The 23,726-nt window shown below is 38.8% G+C and overlaps 1 protein-coding gene across 7 annotated transcripts in view; it reads right to left on the bottom strand.

Moving 5' to 3' along the window:
- Window positions 1-23,726, bottom strand: part of LOC136241595 (transmembrane 9 superfamily member 2-like) — a 77,606-nt gene that overhangs the window by 4,313 nt on the left and 49,567 nt on the right. For 2 of the 7 annotated variants that reach the window (XM_066032831.1, XM_066032835.1), the window contains exons 3-8: window positions 13,111-13,191; window positions 5,973-6,075; window positions 3,599-3,789; window positions 1,244-1,442; window positions 998-1,055; window positions 790-941 (exon numbers count right to left, since the gene is read on the bottom strand). In XM_066032831.1, the coding sequence (XP_065888903.1) occupies window positions 790-941; window positions 998-1,055; window positions 1,244-1,401 (368 nt within the window). In that variant the 5' untranslated portion in view covers window positions 1,402-1,442; window positions 3,599-3,789; window positions 5,973-6,075; window positions 13,111-13,191. Of the gene's footprint in view, window positions 1-785; window positions 942-997; window positions 1,056-1,243; window positions 1,477-3,598; window positions 3,790-5,972; window positions 6,076-13,110; window positions 13,192-13,916; window positions 14,009-16,419; window positions 16,810-23,726 lie in introns of those variants that run through there. The other 5 variants (XM_066032832.1, XM_066032834.1, XR_010694350.1 and 2 more) reach the window with 5 other exon arrangements.

Raw genomic sequence — 23,726 nt, 5'->3', positions numbered from 1 at the left:
TGTGTTTGTTTACAATGTGGTAAACTTAAACAAGATCGTCATCATTTCTTCTAGCAAGCCGCCTTCACATCCATATGCGCAAGTATCTACAGAGCTAATACTATACTTTGGCTGATGTGCTGATCAATGGTGAACGTTTAAAGCCAAACTGCAACGTTGTACACTAATCCAAACGGAAGTTATGGCTGCGAATGCAAGCGCCTGTAGTTTATTTTCAGTATAGTCACTGTACAAATTGATTATCTTACTCTTCCAACTGTCTAGCACTATAATTCCAAAACTATGCACCACAGAAGGCTGAAACTTTGGTGCTCCATTCCTGTAGATATTGCTGGGTAAATTTTTAAAAAAATTGATTGTGCGAACAAGTCAATTTTTTACTGAGACGGTCACAAATGTGAAATTTGTAATATTAAGTTAAAGTTTGGCAAACTAAAGTGTTTGGTGAACCAGTATATGAAGCAGCTGAGGTTGATGAATTGTAGTTTAGTGAATTCACCTCACAGTCAATATTGAATAATCTGATCGGTGAATAAAGTTTCTTTAAGTTATAAAATTTGTTAAACTTTAGCATTTACAGTACATGCATGTACACACAATATACACCTACAACATGTGTGTGTACACTAATACAAATGGGACCATGGACAAGTGCCTGATTATCAAGGTGTCCTTATTAGTGAGGTGTCCTGATATCACATACAGAACATACGGACTACCACACACTCACACAGACAGACAGACTACACATACACACTCACTACCATACACATGTACAGACAAGCTCACCATATACTATTGAGAATGAAGAACAATTGTATGAAGATGCAGTCAAAAGGTAGAGCCCCACCCATCAGTGAGCTAATAAAGGGGTGTGTCATCCATGTCTGCTCTGGGATTTCTCGAGGAATCTGATTGGTGCAAACTGGTTGGCTAATTGGCTACACAAACACAGACCACCATAGCAACAGCAAACTCGGTAACACAATGTGCTTACATCTCTACGGAAGCCAAAGAAAGCTCCAAAGAACGTCAAAGGCACGGAAATACCAAACCTAATAGTAAAATACACTATTGAAACAGTTATAACACTTTGACCTGATACCCCAAGACAGTCTAATACAAGGGATTGAAATGTGGACAATTGTAGTAATAACTGCTCTTAGCAGACATCACCTTTACAAGATAAATACATTACTTGTGTTTCCTAAGGTATCACTCAACATAATACTCAGTTACTCACCATAGACATAGTAGTACTAGTAGTGTAGTGAAGGGGATAGCAGCTGCAGAGTTATAGGACCAGAGCACCAGGTTGAGAAAGAAGAATATTCCAAACACAATTCCAGGAAACAGGAATGCTGTAGTCAACACATTGCTCTTCCAGCGTAGTCCACCCATCGTCTTATACAGCCTGGCTGACACATACCCTGACACTACTCCTAGGAACACATACAAGACAAGTACTGTGGTCATTTAGAGCTGACAGTAACTAGATGAGGGCGGTGGATGGGAAACAGAGAATTTACTTGGAGTGGCCTAAGAACAAAGACTTGGCTCAACAAGTGTTGCTACAAGTGTCCATTATAAATGTGACCGAATTTGACAAAACAAGGCTTCCGCACACATCCAATTTTCTCACTTTAACTAGCTGTAACTTGACTACTCAGCAAGCTATTGGCCTAAAATTTTCACAAAGTCCTACCATAGCATAGTACAATACCAGGTCAAAATGTGAAACTAATGGCATACTCCTACATTGAGTTATGTTACTTCAGTCATAAAAGTGGATGTGTGTGTGGAAGCCTTGTTTTGTCACAAATAGTCTCGTTCCCAGCCAGGCTCGCACTAAAGCGCAAACACCCTCTGGTGATACTGTTCGAGTTTCTTGGGCCCAGAAGTGTGATCCAGCCAAAAGAATGGCTGGCCAATCAGAATCAAGGTGCATAATTGCTGAAAAAACAGTGAAAAACCATATGAAAATGGCTAGAAACAAACAGAGTTGGGTGTTTACTAGATGTGATCTCTTCACTTAATGTATTAGTAGAGGATAGTGTGTAATTTCTGGTAAAATGTCAAGTCACAATTCATAAGGTGAGATTGGAAAACACAAACATCTTGAACAACCTAGGTGAGTAACTTTTGATAAACACTGTAAATGGTCTGCTTTTTCGTCTAATTCCAATACATTCATGCGATTGTGAAACTTGTCGATTCTGCCAATGTTCTGGCTGGATTGCACTTCTGGGCCCAAGAAACTTGAGAACTGTCATCAAACAGTGTTTGTACATTAGTGTGAACCCAACTGACTATATTAGAGGTTTCATTGTATTCTAATGAATTAATACACCAGCAGGTTTCATGATGAGGTTAAAATTATTAAGTGAACAACTTTTACAAAAACCATTTGGATTTCATATAGCCCAAAATACAATATCTACAATATTGTGATGACATGACTAGAGCGTGTCTTGTAAATTGACAAACTCAAAACTTCTATTGGAGGCTACTTTTACTGCTATACAATGAGCTTTATCCGAAATTACGTCAGACATAAAAATGGCCATTGTAGTGTAGGGATATTCGTAAAATTTGTATGGGTGAGTATGGGAAGAAAATTTTGAATGGCAATATCTCACACAATCGAACTCTAACTAGCTGGTATGGCTATAAGCAGTGTTGGGAGTAACACGTTACATAAGTAGCGTGTTACGTAATATTATTACTTTTGTGGTAATTAAGTAATATAACGAAATACGCTATAAAAACAGGTAATATAACTCAAGTTATTTTACTTACAAATGTAACGCCTTACCTAAGTAATATAGTTACTGTAATGAGTATAATATTACGTAATATTATTACTACAAGTAACAAAGTTACTAATCTCATTAGTAATCCACTGAGTAACGCCTAGCCACAACGAAGTAATGAAGCCTACTGAATGAAGCTTATTCACCAGCTTCTTACTTATAACCAAGATTTGCACATTGTCCAACAACGCAATCATGTCACGTGATACAGTGGTAGTTTCACACGTGACAGCTTAAGGCTGTGGACACAAAGTAATATAATATGTAATATTATTATAGTTACTTTATTTTATGGGTAATATGTAACTGTAACTAAATAGTTCTGTTGCAAGTAATATGTAATATGTAACTAGTTACTTTTACAAAGTAACTTGCCCAACACTGGCTATAAGACATTACAGTAATTGCATAAAAGCGATTTTCGGTTGATTTTCAAAACAACGCTAGATTCCTATTCTTTCAGCTAATTTATAACCATACCTGCTGTTTAGAACTCGATATCTTCCGTCTTAGCTGAGATATCGCTGTTCAAAATTTTTCTCCTCATAGTTGACCATACAAATTTTATGAACATCCCCACACTACAGTGGCCATTTTATGTCTGTGACGTAATTTCGGATAAGGCTCATTTGTACCTCACACATAAACCTTGCATAATAGTGTGGGAGGATCATGTGATACAGTACATGAAGTTAGTTGATTTATTTACAGTAACAACAATCTCTCCTCCACATTACATGACAGGTACTGTGTTGAGGTTACTGAAGATTAATACTTTCACTCACCGCTGACTCAGCTTGATTGTAGCACATGACGTCACAATGTAGTGACCTCAGTAATACCATGACAACCATGGTGGGGAGGAAGATTGTTATTACGATGGAGTTAAGGAGACTATAAACCACTGAATGTTAGTATGAGCTAGTGAGTTGAGTACGTAGTCCCAGTGTGACGTCCATCTTACTCCTTCAAGTTCCTGTGGAGTAATTGTATGATTAAAGTATAAAAGAACTTGTTAGGAAGTGACTTGCATGACCTTCTTATCAACAATTCTCTATCACTAGCAGTGGCGGAGCAAGTAGTTGATATGAGGGGGGGCTGGGCTGGGCTGACCACACTTATTTCTATAGTTTGGTAAGGTGAGACCAAAAAAAAAAAAAAAAAAAAAAAAAAGGTCACAACCAACTGACAAGAGCTTTCCACCTCACCAGCTACCATTTCTAGCTGATAAACTACATAAAAATCCTTACATAGCTCGCTACACACTGAATACTTTATTAGAGTGACTGCTCTATTAGAGTATCTCGATCTTTATCACGGTTTTCAGCCCCACTCCAAGATCATTCTGAGGGGGGGCTTCAGCCCCCTAGCCCCCCCCCCTTTCCGCCGCCTATGATCACTAGTTGAGGTGTTAATTTGATCAAAACTTAACTAGTGTTTGAGATTTTACCAATATTTCACATAACCAAACCAACTTGGCATAAAGATTGCTTGGTGAACATGTTTCAAGTGTACTAGTATCTGTTGCTCTACCCCTTGTGATGCCAGTCTGACATCGATAAGTACAGCAAATATAATAGGGTCTTCTTTGGTAATAATCAATCTAATTATCGGTACAACACTAAACACATATTATGTTAGTACAAGCTGGAGACAGTTAATAATACTCTTCCTCCTAATGTGTACCTCATACTACACACACAATAGGACCATGAGTAACAAATCACAATAAACCAAACTGTTTGTCATTGGTGACTATATTATTAGAGCAGCTATTAGCAGTTATTAGAGCAGTTTAATGAAGTTGTGTTTATCATTAGTACAATAAGCGTCTCATCCCTAATGACATCATGGACTACAAAGGATGATCTATTTAGTAGACTCTAAACATTATCTGAGCATGAGTTCTAATTGGGGTTGATAAGAAGCAATTGACTATTCAATTCTCAAAGAAGATATCAACCAAAAACTAACAGGCATGGCTATAAGGTAGTCCAGTGGTCCAGTCCAGTATTGAATCCAGTCCACTGAATAGTAACCCTCATTTGAAATAAGGCTATACGTACATACAGGCGTAATGTATTTTGCGGACTGGACTCACGCACTGAGCTGGACACGGTTTTAAACAATAATCCAGACATTATCAATCTCTTGCAACACTGAAGACACCACTATCCAGCTACAACTGCTGATACGCTCTTCCTTACAAGTCAACAAACTAGCACATGCACTAATTAATTAGAATACACTTACAATACATGTGTCAAGGGGTAGTCACTTCCATACCGCCAATTGATGCGCTCGCGACCAGGATCAAGAAGTTTGATCGCCAAAATATTGCCTTGATCACTTGATTTCATCTTTCCAAGAGCCTTGATTCTTGATCGTCAACCGTAAAAGCTTAGTAAATTCTCGTGTTGGCTTTCGAAGGTGCTTGATCGCCACTTATGCGGACGCCTTGATTGCTTGATTCTCTGCAAAAATATCCCTTGATCACTTGATCAAATCTTGATTCCAGTCGCAAGCACATCAATTGGTGGTATGGAGGTGACTACCCCTTGCGTGTACTAGCTGTGATAGAGGCTATTGTTGTAGCATAGATGTTTTCCTTTATTGCTTTATCACTAGTGCTAGGGTTGTAGAGATGAGCCAGTAACAATTCTTAGCAGGGTAGCTATAGGTGGCACGTACCACCCGGCAAGATGATGAGGCTATGCAAATAAACTGGCTCACCACTACAGCCCTAACACTAGTGCTAAGTACTGAAGCAACACAGGAAAATCATCTAAGCTACAACAATAGCCTCTATTATGTTTTATCACTGCCAGTACTCATATATTGTAAGTGTATTCTAATTAATTAGTGCATGTGCTAGTTTGTCGACTTGTAAGGAAGAGCAGTATCAGCATTTGTAGCTCGATAGTGGTGTCTCCAGTATTGCAAGAGATTGATAATGTCTGGATTATTGCTTAAAAACTGTTTCCAGCTCAGTGCGTGAGTCCAGTCTGCGAAATACATTAGGTCATACATACATGTAGCTTGGACAGGATCAATTTATCCAAAAAAATTCACATCTCTGAACACTTTAGTGATTAAATTAGCACAAGAGTGTACTATACTACACACACACTAGTGATACAATACTCTATTGTCACTTACAACAAACTCTACACTGTAGGAGTAGATGATCTCCAAAGGGTCACCCTTCTTGGTTGGGATCTTCATCCCCTTGCTACTCTTACTACAAGGGTATTTCTCACAGCTATACAACAACAAGAAGGGGACTCCCCTGATCAGCAGTCAACACTCCACAATAAGGACAAGTGTTTACATACATACGTAATTACTGGACTACTGGACTCAAAAATATTTAAACAACAAGTTGTAGCTATTGCTCCACTGAATGTACAATATACTGGTGAGACCTGTGTCTGTTGAATTTCAAGGATAAAACACAATTAGCAGGTTAGTTATTTTAGGTAACTTGTTTGCTAACCACTCTTCAAACATGCACAAATGAAATAATTATTAACTACGGCTAAAAAGTTTTAACAGTCTTAGCCAACATAACAGCTAGCAATATTTTTTTTCATTTTTCACATCTGAAGGTGGAAAAGATAACAGACCCTTGTTGTAGATTACACAAGGAGTGGACAATACAATAGACCAGTCTGGTAGGATTAACATTTTACATTTAGTGTAGAATAGGTACAGTGAGTTGTCCCCAAAAAAAGTGAATTCCAGTGATCGTACATGACCATTATGTGATGCTATGACACACACAACACTGTATGTTAGTATAATACATTGAATAATTGTAGAGGAAGTTGTCCAGTGTACACATCAACATTCATCTCAAACAAACTGTTGTACTAGTTCAACATCATCAACACCTGAGAAGATTTCTAGGACAACTACAGCATGGATTTTGTCCTTTAAAATATTTGGAACATAACACATTACTTTCCTAACTAACAAACAAGCCTTAACACCTGGTGATGTGTTTGGTAGTGTAATCACATCACAGGTGATCAATCTCCTCCTCTGAAACATGAGAAATGGCTAGGTAACTTTCACTCTCCCAAAATATTATTCCGCAACAATTTGAAATTCCACCACACTAGTTTAACCCTTAAACCTGATAATCCAGAAAACTGGATTTGAAAAGCACAAACAAAAAACGCACAATACTTTAGCCATTTTACATACGTGATTTTAAACAGGCATTGTATCCAATCTCATAGAAATAGAGATTTTCTTACTTGGGTAGGCCTACCCTTTGTAACAGTGTATAAACTTTTAACAAACAACAAGGAACTCACTCACTACAAAGCATTTTGTTTCCTTTCATGTCCGCGTTCTTGTCGGCCATTTTCTATATCACTTGATATTTGTATACCAACTGAATCTCCATCACGTGAAGAGCAAGATGACACCCAGAGAAAGATGATACGTTGAACTATGGCTGAGTTATGGCCTTTTCTGTATCGATACGCGAAGGAAGACAAAGAGATAGTTCTTTTGTACTTTAAAGCACAGAGTGAAGTTCTGGGATGGAAGGATGTAATGAAGGATAAGATATCCTTGGGACGAGTATTGCCGACCTCAACCTGTTAGTTAACCCTGTTTAACTGGTGTTTAAACTTGTAATAAATCTGCTGCTGTTTCCATTTATAGCTATCTGAACACCTTCGTGTTGGTTTATGTGATTATGGTGATCTTCCAGTAATACTCTCATGTTACGAGGGGTGCTGGTGTGGGCTCTACTGTACCTGATCGTGAAGCTTGATGTTGTCACATTGTTTTATTGTTACAGATCATGTACAAGGAGAACATCACTGATGAGAAATTGTGTACAAAGACTTACAAGAGAGTTGATGATACTAAACTGAAGTTCTTCCGAGATCATATCCATGAAGCTTACATGCACCAATGGTGGGTGTTATTTAGAAAACATTTTGAAACACACTAAAGTGTCCTTATTAGTGAGGTGTTAAATTTGTAGCTATTGTGTAGTTATTATATATGTATGTTCAGGGTCGGTGGGGGCTCTTAGTGGCTGGTCAGGCAACAAGCCAGGTAATGATTCAGGGATTGTGATGAGTGTGCAGCATGCCCCTCTAGAGGGGTCTGGGGGCATGCCCCCCCCCCGGATATTGCTTCATACATACACTAACTTTTGTAACTTCCCTAGCTGTCACACTACCTTTCTATATGTTGTAAAGTCTAATTTCGTTTATACAATTGATCAGGTTTTTACAGGCTTTGCCTTCTTACCTGTACCCCCAATAATAATAATAACCTACCTCTCAGCAGAGCTGGAAGAACGTCCACCTCACTGGTCATCACGTGCTTCGATCATCAGACGCACAAATATAATAGAGGATAAACAAGTGGTAACGTGAAGTCGGCTGCACATCCTTTTATTGCATTAAAGGATAGAATGGTTGGTGTCTATAAATTAGTGTATGTCATGACAACGTAACTACTACATGGAGCTACCTTATTAGTGTGTAGCTATATTAGCTTAGCTAGGCATGCGCTCATATGACTGGCTTGGGCTGTGAAAATCTGCTACGGCAGTGGCTGTAGTGGCCGTAGTGCTTCCACCGGCCCTGTATGTTTTTGTTTGTTTGTTTTTCTATAATTTGTTTGTGTCTGCTCTGTGTGTTGTATATGTACTTAGTTGCTCTGGAAAAGAACGGCTTATGCCAATTACCTAGAGGATATAAACAATAAATCAAAAATCAATCAAAAAAATCAAGGTGTCCTGATTATTGATGCCTAATTGGGTGTATAGTGTATTATGCTTGCTATACCCCCCTAGGGTGATTGTGGACATGCCAGTGACATGGTGTTACACTGTTGCTAATAGCGACCAACCTTTCTGTACCACAAGATTTCAGTCGGTTGTTATGTGACTCATTCGGGGAAACCCCATGATGCCTGCTTCTTATCAGTAAGTTATCACTTCTGCTGCTGTCACCATGGTAACCAGTGGTGTATTATAGGCACAACTGAGTGAGAGAGATGCTACATATGTGTTCAACCATGTCTAGATTATGATAGCATATCATAAGGGAGAACAAGGAGAGGCTGATCGGTTGTTAAGGGCACAAGTGCAGGTTGCTAGGTGAGACAAGTAGTGCTTCACTTTTAACCCTTAAACCCTCAACTATTTTAAAAAACGCAAGCACTGAAAATGCATAATCTAGAAAACCAGATTTTATGCAAGCCATTAAAACAAACTCCTAATGTACAAGAACCATTAAAGCTGTCTAAAAACTACAAACACCATGTTACAAACACCATGTTACTCACCATTAAGTTTTGGCTTAAATGGTGCTAGCAGGGGCAACAATACAATGTCAACAGGTCTGTCAACAGAGAGACAGCTTGTCAACAAAAACATATTCTAGTACGCATTTCAAATAAATATTGCAGAGCAAAACAGCCAGCACAGTCTTTGTTGAGCCCAGCAGCAAGCTTGCAGCAGAATTTCCCACCCCTTCTTCCTTCCATATCGTCCGCACTGCACAAACATTTCCACAGCAAATGTGTGCATCTCTTTACTGCTTACAAAGATTAGTAAATAATCTAACTGAGATCACGTGACCAAAAGAGCTAGTGACCACGTGATCTGTGTAGCACATTAATGATAACACTGAAATACCCATACTCCCACTACAAAAGAAAAAAAATGTGTTCAGGTGACAGCGACCTCTTATATCTCCTGAGCAACCTGTAACTAGTTAATAATTTGTTAACAATCTTCTTTTAAAAAGAGTCTGTAAACTGATGTCACTCCAACTGCACTTATATGTGTGTCACAGTTCTAGCAACATTAAAGCACTACCTCTACTGTACAGACATTACTAGAGATGAGACCACATATTAATACATCATCATATCTCAGGATAGTGATACAGCCATCAATATACCATATTGTAACTGGTCTGGTTTAGTTGTCAGGGGTATACAGCATAAATGACAAGTCTCAAATGAACACCTAGTGTAGTCATCAATTATAACAATTCTCTTGATAGATGAAGTGAAGGATATTTGCATCAGTGAGTGAAACATCAAGGACAACAAACGTATGAAGTTAATTCTCAGAAATATATAAACACCATTATCATTTAGTGGCCAGGGTGAATACATGTTTGAAAGGAATAAGCTCCCGGGCCATAATTCTTACTGTAATCAATAAATAGCATTTCCCAATATATCGGGTGTTGTGTCAACATGTAATGTAGCTGTGTTTGGTGTAGTTTTGAAACTACTGAAATACAGATGACAGTTTACCAGTCTCGTCTAGCCAGACTGGTCATGGAAGATTGTGCAGAATTTTGTCGACCAGGACACTGGGGTGTAACTACAGTAGAACCTCTCTTAACAAACTCACTGAATTAAGGACACAATAGAAACAGTTCCATAAGAAGGACAACAATTTTGGTTCCAACAGGTCTGGTTAATACATTTTTACCTCTGAAAGAGGAAAACTCTATATTACAGCAAAAATTGGCCAAAATTTCTAGGCCCCAAAATGTCCGTAATAAAGAGGTTCCACTGTATGTGATTTATGAAGGAGATGAAAGCCATTCTTTCTCAAGACACAATCAAAGATGACAAACTACACAGTTTGAAGCTCTTTGTGGCCTATGACGTGAGAAACAACAGACCTTGAAGGCCCTTGATGATGTGGTATTGGGAATATGTCCAACCGAAGATAAAGAGCAAGACATAATCAAGGTGGACAAGATACTGTATCAGCAAGAATAACAGAAGTGATCAGTTTGTGTGAGCAATATTCAGATGTTAGAAAAGAACGAGTAAAAGAGAAGAAGAAAAATAGTTCTGAGGGGACTGCTGGTCCACCCCCTATGGCACACATGAGTGATACAGTTGAACTGCCCACACCACCAACAGTGCACATGACTGATACAGTTACTGAACAATAGAATCATCTGACGAGAAAGTGAGACCAAAGATCCAGACTTATTTTACCAGGATTTAGTGGTGACGTGACTAAATTCCATAGTTTATTGGACAGTTTTCAACAGTGCAGTTGATGAGAATGATGACCTATCAATAGTGGACAAGTTTAACTACCTCCAATCACTGTTAGAGGGTCCAGAAGAAAAGTCTATACAAGGTTTACCACTAACTGAGACCAGTTTTACCACTAACTGAGACCAGTTTTACCACTAACTGAGACCAGTTGTGAGAATGATAAAGACATATTGGAGGATGTTTTGGAAGGGTAAAACAGATAACACCAGCCCATATGGATGATTTTTTGAAGATACAACCATGCAGTGATGATAAAACATCACATTTGAGGGTAGTGTATGACGAGATCCACATTAATGTACGTGGACTAGAGTCCATAGGAGTGACTGTAGACCAGTATGGGAGTTTCCTTATACCAGTAATCATGTCGAAACTGCCAGCAGATGTGTGCCTTCAAGTTGCTAGGGCAACAGCAAAGAAAGAATGGGAGATAAAAGAGTTATCATACATGATAAAAGCTGAGGTGGAAGCAAGAGAAATTAGCGACACAATTAAGATCAATGGGAAAAAGACTGTAGATAACTACTCTACTTTGAAGATTTAATCCACCACCACCATCAGCAGCCATCCTAGTGTCACAGTTTCGTCAAGAAGGAAGTGGAAGTATTAAGTGTATATTCTGTAAGGAAGGTCACTACTCAACTTCATGAACCAAGGTACAAGATGTACAAGCAAACAAGGATATACTAAGAAGAGAGGGTAGATGTTTCTCATGTTTAGCTGTGGGGCACAAGGTCGGATATTGCACTAGTTCACATCACTGCAGAAACTGCAATAGAACACATCACTGCAGAAACTGCAATAGAACACATCACTTAGCAATCTGTGATGTACAAGATAGCCAGCCCCCACAACCAGTAGTACCACTACCAGCAAACACAAGTGATGGGACACACTCATACACCACACTTTGTTGGATTTATAACAATCACAACTGGAAGTAGTACGTACAAAACAGAGTTAATGAAATTCACAAAGTTAGTGACCAAGACCAGTGGAGATTTTGTCCAGGACCACAAAACTCAGCTGACCTTCCTTCAAGAGGCGGCAGTGGTGAAGAGTTAGTCTCTAACCTCAACTGGTGGAAGGGACCAACATTCCTCATCAACCTGTGTCATCATGGCCAGTCTTATCTACCACACTTAGTACACCTAAAGCTGGAAGGGAATTGGTGAAACACCCACCTGTGTTGATTCACTTGCTTGCTGCAACAGAAGTTGACCTTCCCATTTGCAACTTAGAGAAGGTTATCGATGTTACAAGTTATAGCAACAAGGTAAAATACCTGCTTAGAGTCACTGCCACCATCATAAAGTTTGCATAGTTTCGGAGGAAGAAGTAAAGGTGTTGAAGTTAGGTCATCATTCTAACAATCATTTTTGATAACACAGCTCAAGGATGACATCATGGTAGGATTAACAGCAATGATATAACAGAAGGTCTAAAACTTGATTTATTGTTTATCCTCTAACTCCACTATTATTGCCAACACAAGACAGGTTTACAGCTTTGTTGATTCAATCTATTCACTATCAAGTTTCCACAATGGCATCAGAGAGACACTCAATGCAGTGAGAGAAAAATACTCGATTGTAAGGGGAAGGGAGATTGGGAGGGTGAAAAGGTTTTAAGTAGGTGTATTGTGTGTAAGAAGCATCAAGGATCTAGTGTTCCCACATCTAATTTAGCAGAATTGCCACAACACCAAGTAGCTGACGTTCCTCCTTTTGTAAACACAGGTGTAGACTTCACAAGGCCATTCTATCAATTACCATTAAAGCATGGAGAAATATCACGCCGATGAAGCTGAGAAACTCACTGACCAAGGCCATGATACCATTGTAGCACCATAACTGGACATAGTTCCAGACATTGAGAGGGACCTCAACAACACAGTCCTAGAGATCAGATCAGAAGCGGACAAAATGATAACTTTAAGAACTGAAAGAAAAAGACCACAGAAAGACAAAGGAAAAGGACCATCCAAAATGCAAAAAAACACCACATGCTCTCCCCAAAGGGGAGGGAGACAATGGAACCAAGAGCCAAGATACCAACAGAGACCAACAACATCTCATCACTACCACCAAAACAGATACCAAAGACGATAAAATATACTCATATAAGCCAAACAATGTTATCTTAAAACAATAATATAATATCAATCAATATACTCATTCTGATTGTATATTGTATATCATGTAATGACAATCATATAACAAACCTCTCTAGTATCCAACTATCCTCAACTGAACAATCATCACTTCTATCAAATGGACTCAACTTTATACCCACAGCTAGGGACCTAAGTCAAGCAGAAATAATTGGTAGTTTTGATGAATTCATAAGACTACATAAATCAACCATATCCACACAAAACAGGGATGGTGAAAATATATAATGGAACACAGTTCACATGTAACAAACAAACAGAACACAAACCCATTTATCAATCTCCATTCACAGAGGGTACCTTAGAACAAATAACACTGGCCCGTACTAAAATCAACATGACAAACCACTTGAGACCAAATCTTACCAAAGAAGAGAGGAAAGTACTGAAAGACCTCACAACACCTAGTCATAAATTCCACACACAAATCCTCAACAGTGCTAGTACAAAATAAATGTGACTATATCCAAGAAAACTTTAAACACCTCAGTGACCAAACAACACCACTTGAGGGGAACCTACAGAACATATATGCCAACAAATTGAACAAAAACTACAACTGTTTAAGTCTAAAGGATACCTGTCCCCTTCCATGTATGAATTTTGTCTACCACCACCTAAAGCCTGCTTAGCTAGATTCTACTCACTTAAAAAGACCCATAAAGATCCTCCAACTATTAGGCCAATCATATCCACATGTAATAGCACTACTGAAAATATTTCACACTTTCTAGACTTCACACTCCCATCCTACATCAAAGATACATCCAATTTTATTAGAGAACTAAGTGAAGTAGAAGTTCCCATGGAGGCATGGTTAGTAACCATAGACACCAAATCCCTATACACTAACATACCTCATCCACATGGAATCTCAGCTTGCAAGGAAGCTCTAAGCTGCCCCAAACAACCATCAGTAGAAATATTGATACAACTCCTGGAGATTGTACTAAAAACAATATATTTGAATTCAACGGCAAAGCATATAAACAAATACAAAAATACAAGGAGTGGCTATGGGCTGTAAATCATCTCCATTTTATGCTAAGCTGTTCATGGGGAGGATAGAAGAGACATTCCTGTCCAACCCCCCAGTGAAACTGGTGTTCCACAAAAGATCCCTAGATGACCTACGTATTCATGATATGGGATGGTACAGAGTCGGCACTAGACCAACTTATACAACAAATGAAACCCACTATAAAATTCACATCACAAAGAGACCTCCAAAACATAACATTCCTTGATGTGAAGATATACAAAGGACCAAACCTTTCAACCACACGCCACCTCTCATTTGAAACCCACTAGGAACAAACAATTACACATACACGCCGATTCTCACTACCCCATGAGTACAAAGAAAGACATTATTACAAGAGGCTACTCAGTACCAATTCAAGGTAAAACGCATTAAATGTACAACCAAGAAAAGAGGATACTCTCCCAAGTTCACAAGAAAGCTCACTAGCCAACACAAAGATCCCAGGCTCTAAGGAAGAAACCAAAAATAAAGGACTCAATACAACAGTATTTGTACAGCCTGGCTGCATTCAAAGCAATACAAATAATATGTAATACTGGCCTCACATTACAAAATCGGGAACACTTCACCCCAAACTTAGAAACCCACCACTTTAACCAACTGTAGCCTCAACTCGCACCTGGTCAGATCAAAAATCCCCCATATCAATGACACAAATACTCACCCTCAATCTAGAAGGAACCACCCCAGAGAGAAGAATCCTTCAAACAACAAAACCCTTCAAACACAACAAAACAGTGTCCCTGTTTTCTCCACAAACTCTTATACAGCTCCACAGTTGTCACAAGCTCAAGTTACTCACAGAACATAATCCGTGAACAACTGTACAGCTCAGATCATTTATCTCATTACTTGTAAGAAACGTCACCAACAATTTGTAGGCTATACAAGTGAAACACTTCATTTCCAGATAGCTCAATGGTGGATACAGGATGGGGAATTTGGGGGAAAATCCCCCCCTACTGACTTTGTGGAGGAGCCAGCCATACTTCTAAGGCCAAGATCAGTTTATAAAACTCATGAAAATATGCATATTTTACTAGCATTTATCACAAATTCACCTGAAGCCAAAGTGAAACAAAGTCAAACTAGCTGTGAAATTGTCAACCAGCACCTTCGTGCATACTAAGCGCCTCTAAAAATAATAATCATGTTGCTGTAATAAGGCAATATAACCTAAATATTTCGAGGGGGGAAATTTTTGCTGATTTCGTGGTTTTAGGGGTTACCAGCAAAAATTTTAGCCTTGAAATCAGGCTTCCATATAGTGTAATACATTTTGGGAGTGTTTGCAAATCCACAAAAAAAAAAAAATTTTGGCAACATTGCTCAACCTCAAAAAATTTGCCCCTCGAAATATTTAGGCTATACATTCAGAGCCTTTTAAACAAGCTTTTAAAACTTCACAACCATCTGCAAAGGCCAAAATGACAAAAATCAACAGTGAGACACTTCTAAGCAGTAGATGGGTTTCTGGGGTTTTGACAGAAACACCCTTTTAAATTTAGCTCAGTGGCTGTCTAAATACATAAACATTGTTGTACTGACAATTTGTCATATCAAACAACTATATACCACTGTATTTCAGTAGCATGCATGCAGTTGCACTTAACTGACACCATTTTAATTTATAGCTATTACACCCTCAGCAACACTTCACTATTCATCTCCCAGTGCATTAAAAACGACATTGAGATACTCTAATAGAGCAGTCAAGTAACTACTCTAATAGAGCAATCAAAGCCACAGCTTGTTTTTGTTTTTTTTTTACAGCTTGTAGTCGTTAAATTTGCCTGATAGTTAGCTACAGTATTTACAGTTTAAAGCATTGGATTTATTATAATTGGTAACTAAAAATCCGATCTCAGAGCTCCAGAGAAATGTCTTCAAATACCTTCCTCATTCAGCTATACTAACTTTCAGAAACCTCCTTTTAAAATCCCAGATCCACCACTGCTAAGAGGTGATCATTTGCTGCTTCAAAAATGTAGCAACTAACAAGAGAATCTGCTCTCCCCAACCACCTACCAACTTAGCCTGTTTGTACCCTTCCTCTTGCCAGCTCCTGGATCCGTCCCCTGTAGCTCAATCTGTTGAATTAGCCAAAAATACAAGGACCCTAAATCCCATTACACAACCACTTCACAGATCCACAACTGCTGGAGGCCACAACCACACCACCTCAAAATGTGGACACTATGGATAAATCGTATGAGAAGCCATCATCCAAGGGGCTTCAATATCAACAGTGATATGCCACACAGAGGTTAAAATACAAATAGGTTTAGTTAACATGATAAAATATAACATCTCACCATTTAAAATATGGACACAACACCACCTCATGATAGATACATCGTATCGCCTAATGGAGCGCACAAATCAAATCCCACCACCACCACCCCAAGAATGTCAGCTGCTACCAGCATATCGCGAAAATAAGATTTTATCACGTGCACTCCAGTTATTCTAAATCGTTCGTGCGAGTACTCCTCGAGGTGCTCCTTCACGCTCCTTCATGATCAAAAACATGAACCAGAGCAGCGTGAACCAGAGCAGCGTGAACCAGAGCAGCGTGAACCAGAGCAGCGTGAACCAGAGCAGCGTGAACAGTCATAAAACCTCACTCAGAACCTGACTAGTGAGTTGAATACTTTTGTACTGATGCCAGTAATTTAGTCGCGCGTGGCCAGACCGCTTTTTTCCGTGTATTGGGTGGGGAAAAAGAGTCTGGTGCAACTCCAATAGCTGTTTACTTCTGAGCCGTCCCGTCTGGGGACGCTAATTGAATAACATTGGTCACAAAGGAGGTGCCATGACGTCAGTAAAACAATGAAGTATTCCTACACTCTTGCTCCGGTTGTGAGTCTTGTTACACGATGAGGATGAACTTTCAAGATGCTATAAAAGAGATATCGGAGCAAATTAATATTCATTTAAAGGATAAACGGATCTCGAGTTTACTTACTGACGTCATCGGCGCCTCCTTTGCGGCCAATGTTATTCAATTAGCGTCCCTAGTGTCTGGGGACGGCTCAGAAGTAAACAGCTATTGGAGTTGCACCAGACCCTTTTCCCCAGCCAATACACGGAAAAAAGTGGTCTGGCCACGCGAGACTACCAGTAATTGTGTACGAAATTGGTTAGAGGAAACAGTTAATAGGGCCATACTTATTTATGTTGCGCGGGCAAAATTATTTAAATTTGGGTAGGTAGGTCGGCTTGAAAATGAAAATGATAAAAAATTTTAAACAAAAGCATATAAATGCAAACAATGAATGTAGCTAATATTTTATATTCTTTACACACATAGTTAAAAATCATATTATTAGACTGCTTGGTTGCAAGGATCTAGTATATGCTTTGTATAGCATTATACTAACCTCGTGAGCATTAAAAAACTGGTCAGTCTGTGAAATCTTCACTTCAGTACTCTTATAGAGCATCAGATTTGAATGACTTTAAACATAAATCTCCAAAAGAGATCTCCCATCGTATTTGTACAATTTTACAGCTCAGTGGTCCCTTTCGGACTACAACACAATGGTGCTGTGTTGTCTAATTAAGAACACGTGATCCGCACACATGATTTTCAAAATTATTTCATTTGAAGAAAAATGCAGTCGGTCAGGCCCACGCAACATAAGATCAAATAGGTATGGCCTAGTCACCTACAGTATAGGTTTTATGAGGGGATGGATAAAACCCAGACCAGACCGGACCAAAATTGCTTAGTCACAATACAATAAAGTCAGTTGATGAATTTTACAACATTTCTCTGATTTATACACACTCCTCATCTTGTAGCAGTAACTCTACTAGTTCTGACATGATGCACTCACGATGATATGGTCTGGCAGATTCGAGCACGCACGGGTCTATATAGAGCAATGTGGCTACGACGCCTATTTTGATATTTCACTACTCGAAATTAGGGCTGAGCGATACTGCCATTTTAGTATCACGATCGATACTAAAGCCACTATTCACGATACTGAATAGTTCACGATACTTACAAATAAGTCAATCGTAGCTGGTGCTACATAGTGTATTGCTCAGTATTCCTGTAAGAAGTCTTTAAAGGTAGCATCAAACTAGCCACTATCATCCTTGTTTACAGTAACAGTTATTGTAACACATGCTTTGAGGTTATGTTATGGTGTTCACACCTCTCTGCAGGGGGTAACCAGGTTATGATTCTTAGCCTAGTACTGCATAACAAATAGATTTTTAATGACAATAATGTACAGGCATGGTATCACGATAGTTAATAACAAAATATCACGATATTTATACTTTCAAAATATCGCGATCGCTAAAACGATAATATCGCTCAGCCCTACTTGAAATCACATTATACACGCTACCAGAGACATGAGAGACACGCCACATAGTAACAATGACTTGAGGCTCTTATTGACTTGTGCTCTAAGCTTACAAATAAATTTAGTACGTGCTTGAGTTACATGACTGGAATCTACCAGTGGCAAAGGAAGTAGTTGATGTGAGGGAGACTGACCAGAGTATAGAAGCTGGGGGTAGTCATTTTAACTTTCGCAATGTTTCAAAGTTCACCAAACTTACAGTAATTTATAGCAATTTTATTGGTACAATTTGAAGCATTTTAACTAAAACACCGACTTTTAGTCAAAAACAGGCTATTTGTAATTAATAAATACTTTTTTGGCAAAGCTTTTAGCTGTTGACTACAGGGTTAATGAACGTATAGCATTTATAAGCAGTACAAAACAGTCTATAGCCACCTGGAAACACTTGATACAGTGGTAAGACAGTGACTTTTAAAGTAAGAGGTACCTGGCTTGATTCCTGCTGTAGGTACATTTTTTTTTTTAACTACTTTTTATGAACTTGACTGCTCTATTAGGGTATTTTAGAATTCTATTAGAGTATATCGATCTTTATCATGGTTTTCAGCCCCAGGATAGTTTTGGTGTGATATCATTCTGAGGGGGGGGCCGAGACTAGCTGGTCAACATACTTTGCTGTCTGAGTTGATATAATTTGTTCATATATTGCTATGTAATTATTAAGCAACTATAACACTGGTTCCCGGAGCCTTCTGTAACAGTGAAAATTTTATCCTCGAAAAATTTAGACCTCCATATATTACATATTATGGGATAGTTTGCAAATCCGTGAAAATTTTATTTTTACACGGCTCAACCTCGAAAATATTTCCCCTTGAAATATTTCGTTAAAGTTTAAAAATCACTGCACTCTTATACAAATCAACAATATGTACAATACAACAATTGAAAACATAACTGTAGCTACCTAATTTTACACTGATAATACTAAGACTACCATGATCACTCCTTTTTATACTGTTCAAGAAAACAAGTCTCAGGCATTGAGAGTTACCCCCAAACTCTGTACTATTCAATTCCAAGTGGACAGGAAAGAGATCAAGCTTTGTGGATACTTGTAATGTGCTGGGCACAAACAGTGGGTCAGCTTTTACTACACAAGATAACTACTTCAGGTGGTAGTGACTGTTTTTTTCCTTTTGGGGTTGGCACTAGGTGCCACTGCTTTTATCAAAGCCTTCTTTCTAGGCGGGCTACCACAATATCATTAGGAGGAGAGGGAACCAATCCATTAGGTAACCTCAGGCTACCACGCACCCTTGGCAAACACGGATATTGCCAACGAGAAATCAAACAAAGAAGGGGTTTTTCTCATGAGTAAATGTTTGTTGCTGCACACCAGCTGGTGTTTGAGGCATACCAAATGAAGCATTCCACACTTGACTTGAGTAGGATGAAGCTGAATTGAATGACAAATTATTAGCCATTTGGGGAGAAGCAAAGTATGAGTAACCACATTGGTTTTAGTGAATAGACATATGTATCCATGGATTTGGTGGGAAAGGTGACCAGGGGTGAAGTAATATCACAGGAAGGAGTTGAACCCCACTGGTTACTCACACTGTTACTAGCTGAGTGGACGGTAGTTGCTGATGAATGGAAAGAAGTGCAGTCATGCTTTCCTGCTCAGCAACAGAATCTGTGCCTTGATGTGATAAAGTATAACATGTGATACTACCTTGTTTCTTCTTTCTTGGAGGTTTTTCTCTTTTTTTGTCCAGTTCCTTTAGGCATATCCAATTTTGAAAGTTTGTAAAGGTTTGGTTTTGAATTAGATTTGTTGTACCACAGAATGAACTCCTCTAAACAATGTGCAAACTGCAGCAGCAGCAACACATGTACAGTGTGCACAAAATTTTGATGATTGTCACATTGGACAAGAGGAATCACAAGTAGCCTGCCCGGATTTATTGTGTTGAACTATGTGAGGGCAGTCTGATGATTTACTGGCCACTACATAACACTTGGTGTTAGACAAACTTGAACAAGGGCCTTCAACAACTTGGCCAGGTATGCTAATTAACTGCTTAGCTTTGCTCCATATTTCATGAAGAACTTCCTTGGGAATTGATTGAATTTTTGCAACATCCACAGACATTGATAGCAATAAGTATAACTCTCCTTAATCAGTTCCTTCATGGATTCATTAAACTCATGCCACTGAGACTTCTTGAATTGTATCTTTGCATGGAGCATGTTGTTCAGGCTTTCACTTGTATTGGTATAGAAGGAGGATGAGGGACTGCCTAGACCTGCAGCCTCTCTCAATGGAAGCAGCTTGCTGCTTTTAACATCACTAGATTTTTCCTTTACAAACCAATCAAAGAATACTGGAGAACGATGTGGAGCCACCAACTTCTCTCACTGATCCCAGGTATCATGTAGAGATTTGATCTTCTATTCAAATTCTCCTTCAGTAGTCATGTCAAATAATCCAGCTTCTTGAACCCCTGCTGTTGTTATACCAAATGCATCTTTCATGTGTTGATTAATGACTTCAGAACATAAACCAGACTACTCAGTTTAGAAACGAGGTTGGCCCAAAATGACAAAAGCACTGAAGGTGGGTGGCCTCTGGTAGCTGCATTTGGAAAGCTTGATAAAATGAGGTTTCACCATCAGAGCCAAAAGCCTTTATGTTTCTGAGAGAAGGGCAGAGGCTTACCAAATAGGGGCAAAGAAGTGGTAACTAGAAAACTTATTTTGTTGGTATACAAGAAGTGGCCCTAAGATAATTGGCAAATGTCCTTCTTGTCTATGCTCAAGAAGTAAATAATGAAAGGCAATTGGAGTTACATTAAAGTCCCCAAAGTTGAATGTGCGATCTATTCCCATGACAGTGTGTTGCTGGGAATCAGTCAAGAAATGTACCATATTATGTAACTGCCGGTTAGTGGCAAGCACTACCATAGGTTCGGGTGCAGCAACAACGCTTCTTTCAAACACATCATCAGAGTTAGGATCGGTCGATTTGCGCTGAAGCATAACAGTAAATAGTGAGTTGCTTTCTGAAGACTTTTCTTTACTTTTTCCCTGGTGGTACTGTATTTGACTACGGCTTTTGGGAATACTGCCAAGTCACGAACACCACCACAATGTTTCAAACAGTTAGATAGTGCCTGTTTGGGAGTTGCCTTTCCAGCAGAATCTCTCAATTTGTTGTGTAAACGTTTTGTACAGCATACATACGGCTTGTCTGATTTACTATTGTCATGTGATCTCAGGTTGGACTCTTTTTATCAAAAGCATACTGGACAAGACACAATTGGTGTCCTACTTTCTCTGTATCTGAAAAAAAAAAAGATGGTAAACAACCCATAAAAACAACCATTAATAAACATTCCTCTGGGCATTACGCCCTTTCAAAGTAGAGAGTTTAAGATCTATATACATATGACTGTTTATATCCCAGCGTGTAAGACCACCAGGGCTGTGTGATAGCTAACTTATCACAAAATCAGCCATGTTGAGAGAGGCCGATTGGGTAGATACAATGCTTAACATTCAGTAACTTTGGGTGACCATGATGTATATCTGTGGTACTAAACTTGCTTCATGGTAAATGAATTAATTAGAGTACATTGCTAAAACCATGGCTTATTGGCTTTGATTCACACTGGGATATAAAACAGTTAAATCCATGTACACTCAGGCAATATGATATCCTGAGATTTACTCAACTTCCAGTTAGTGGCTGGGAGTACGGACCACAAGCATATCCTGGGTACCATACTGTACTTCCATATAGGGGCATTTGGATATCATAATCCACTTGTGAACCAGCTGAAAGAACTTGTTGTTCCTTGTAGCAGCTGCTGTTGACATACTTCTGACAAGAAAGAGTTTCATTAGTAGTATTCTACAAATGAAGGCTTGTACCACCAATTGTATTATGGTAACATTCCGTATTTTAGTTTAAGACCTGTTATTTATTTGAACCTGTTTAAGGTTATGGAATAGTTTAAAATGCGTGGGTGGAACAAATTACAAAACCTGCTTTAAACCAAGCAGGGATAAATAATTTCAACAACTGTGTTGTGTTAGCAATACAACTAATTGTGCTTGTTTGTTTTTACTACAGAACAACGACTGTTCTTGGGTGTGTGGTCTACAATAGAGCGATGTTTTATAAAAACGCGCCGCCAAAAACCTGACTAACAGATTACTGAATCCTTCTAATTTCAACACAAGTGACTAAACAACTAAAATATCTAGGTCCTGTGGAAGCGATTTTTTAAGTTACTGGTTGTATAGATGTTTTATTGAACTTTTAGTAGTTTTTTCGAGTGAAACAAGCTCTTTGAAGGCTTGTATCTGAGTCACTGGGAAGAAACACACCAAAAACGCTTCCACAGGACCTAATAAATTTAATATACAGTATCACTATGCCCCAGAAAAGCCAATAGAGCCTACAGCTTTTGCTGTATTTGGCGGCGGAAAAACATGGTAGTGACAGCTAGTCTTGTGTGGCCAGACCGCTTTTTTCTCTTTGTCATTGGGTAGGGAGAAAAAAGGGTCTGGAACAGTTCGAATCCCACACTCGTCTTGGCACTCCCCGGTTAATTTGGGGGTGTTAACCAAAGAAACGTGATGCGTTTTCAAATAATAGCCGCTTGCGTCAATCAATTTCAAGCGCGTATTTATAAACCTATCAGCATCTAAAGCTGCCTTTGAGGCGATAATGGATTGAATCGGATATTAGTTGTTTAGGTAAGCTAAGTCTTTGTTTATTGTTTTGCTGTGGTATTCTTGTTACAATGGAGTTTAAGTGCATGAGTTGCTACTTGTGACGTAGCCTCGTGACGTGTCAAGACGATTGTGGGATTTGAACTGTTCCAGACCCTTTTTTCTCCCTACCCAATGACAAAGAGAAAAAAGCATCTGGCCATGCAAGACTAAGTGACAGCTGGAGCTGAGCGATATCTACGGGCTGGCTTACCTGTGTTACTACAACAAATTGTAGTGTTCCACCTGCCTCAAACTACACTGTAGCTACATAAAAACATTAAATATGAAGGGCTTCACCTTCATTTAAAACTTTTCACGCTGCTAGACTGGTTTAATGGGCTTCTCAAAAAGTATCAATAGGCATTCAAAAATTTGAATGATTGCCCGTGACTATACCGTAACCTTAATATGGATAAATACATACATAAAGAGTTAACTCACCAAAAATATGATAGAATATTCTTTTGAAATAATGACAGAGATCGTGTACGTTTGGACTGAAGTGT

Source organism: Dysidea avara, chromosome 12 (assembly GCF_963678975.1).
Source record: "Dysidea avara chromosome 12, odDysAvar1.4, whole genome shotgun sequence".
Taxonomy (NCBI): Eukaryota; Metazoa; Porifera; class Demospongiae; order Dictyoceratida; family Dysideidae; genus Dysidea; species Dysidea avara.
The sequence above is the reverse complement of the archived record's forward strand: the minus strand, read 5'-3'. Positions and strand labels throughout refer to the sequence as shown.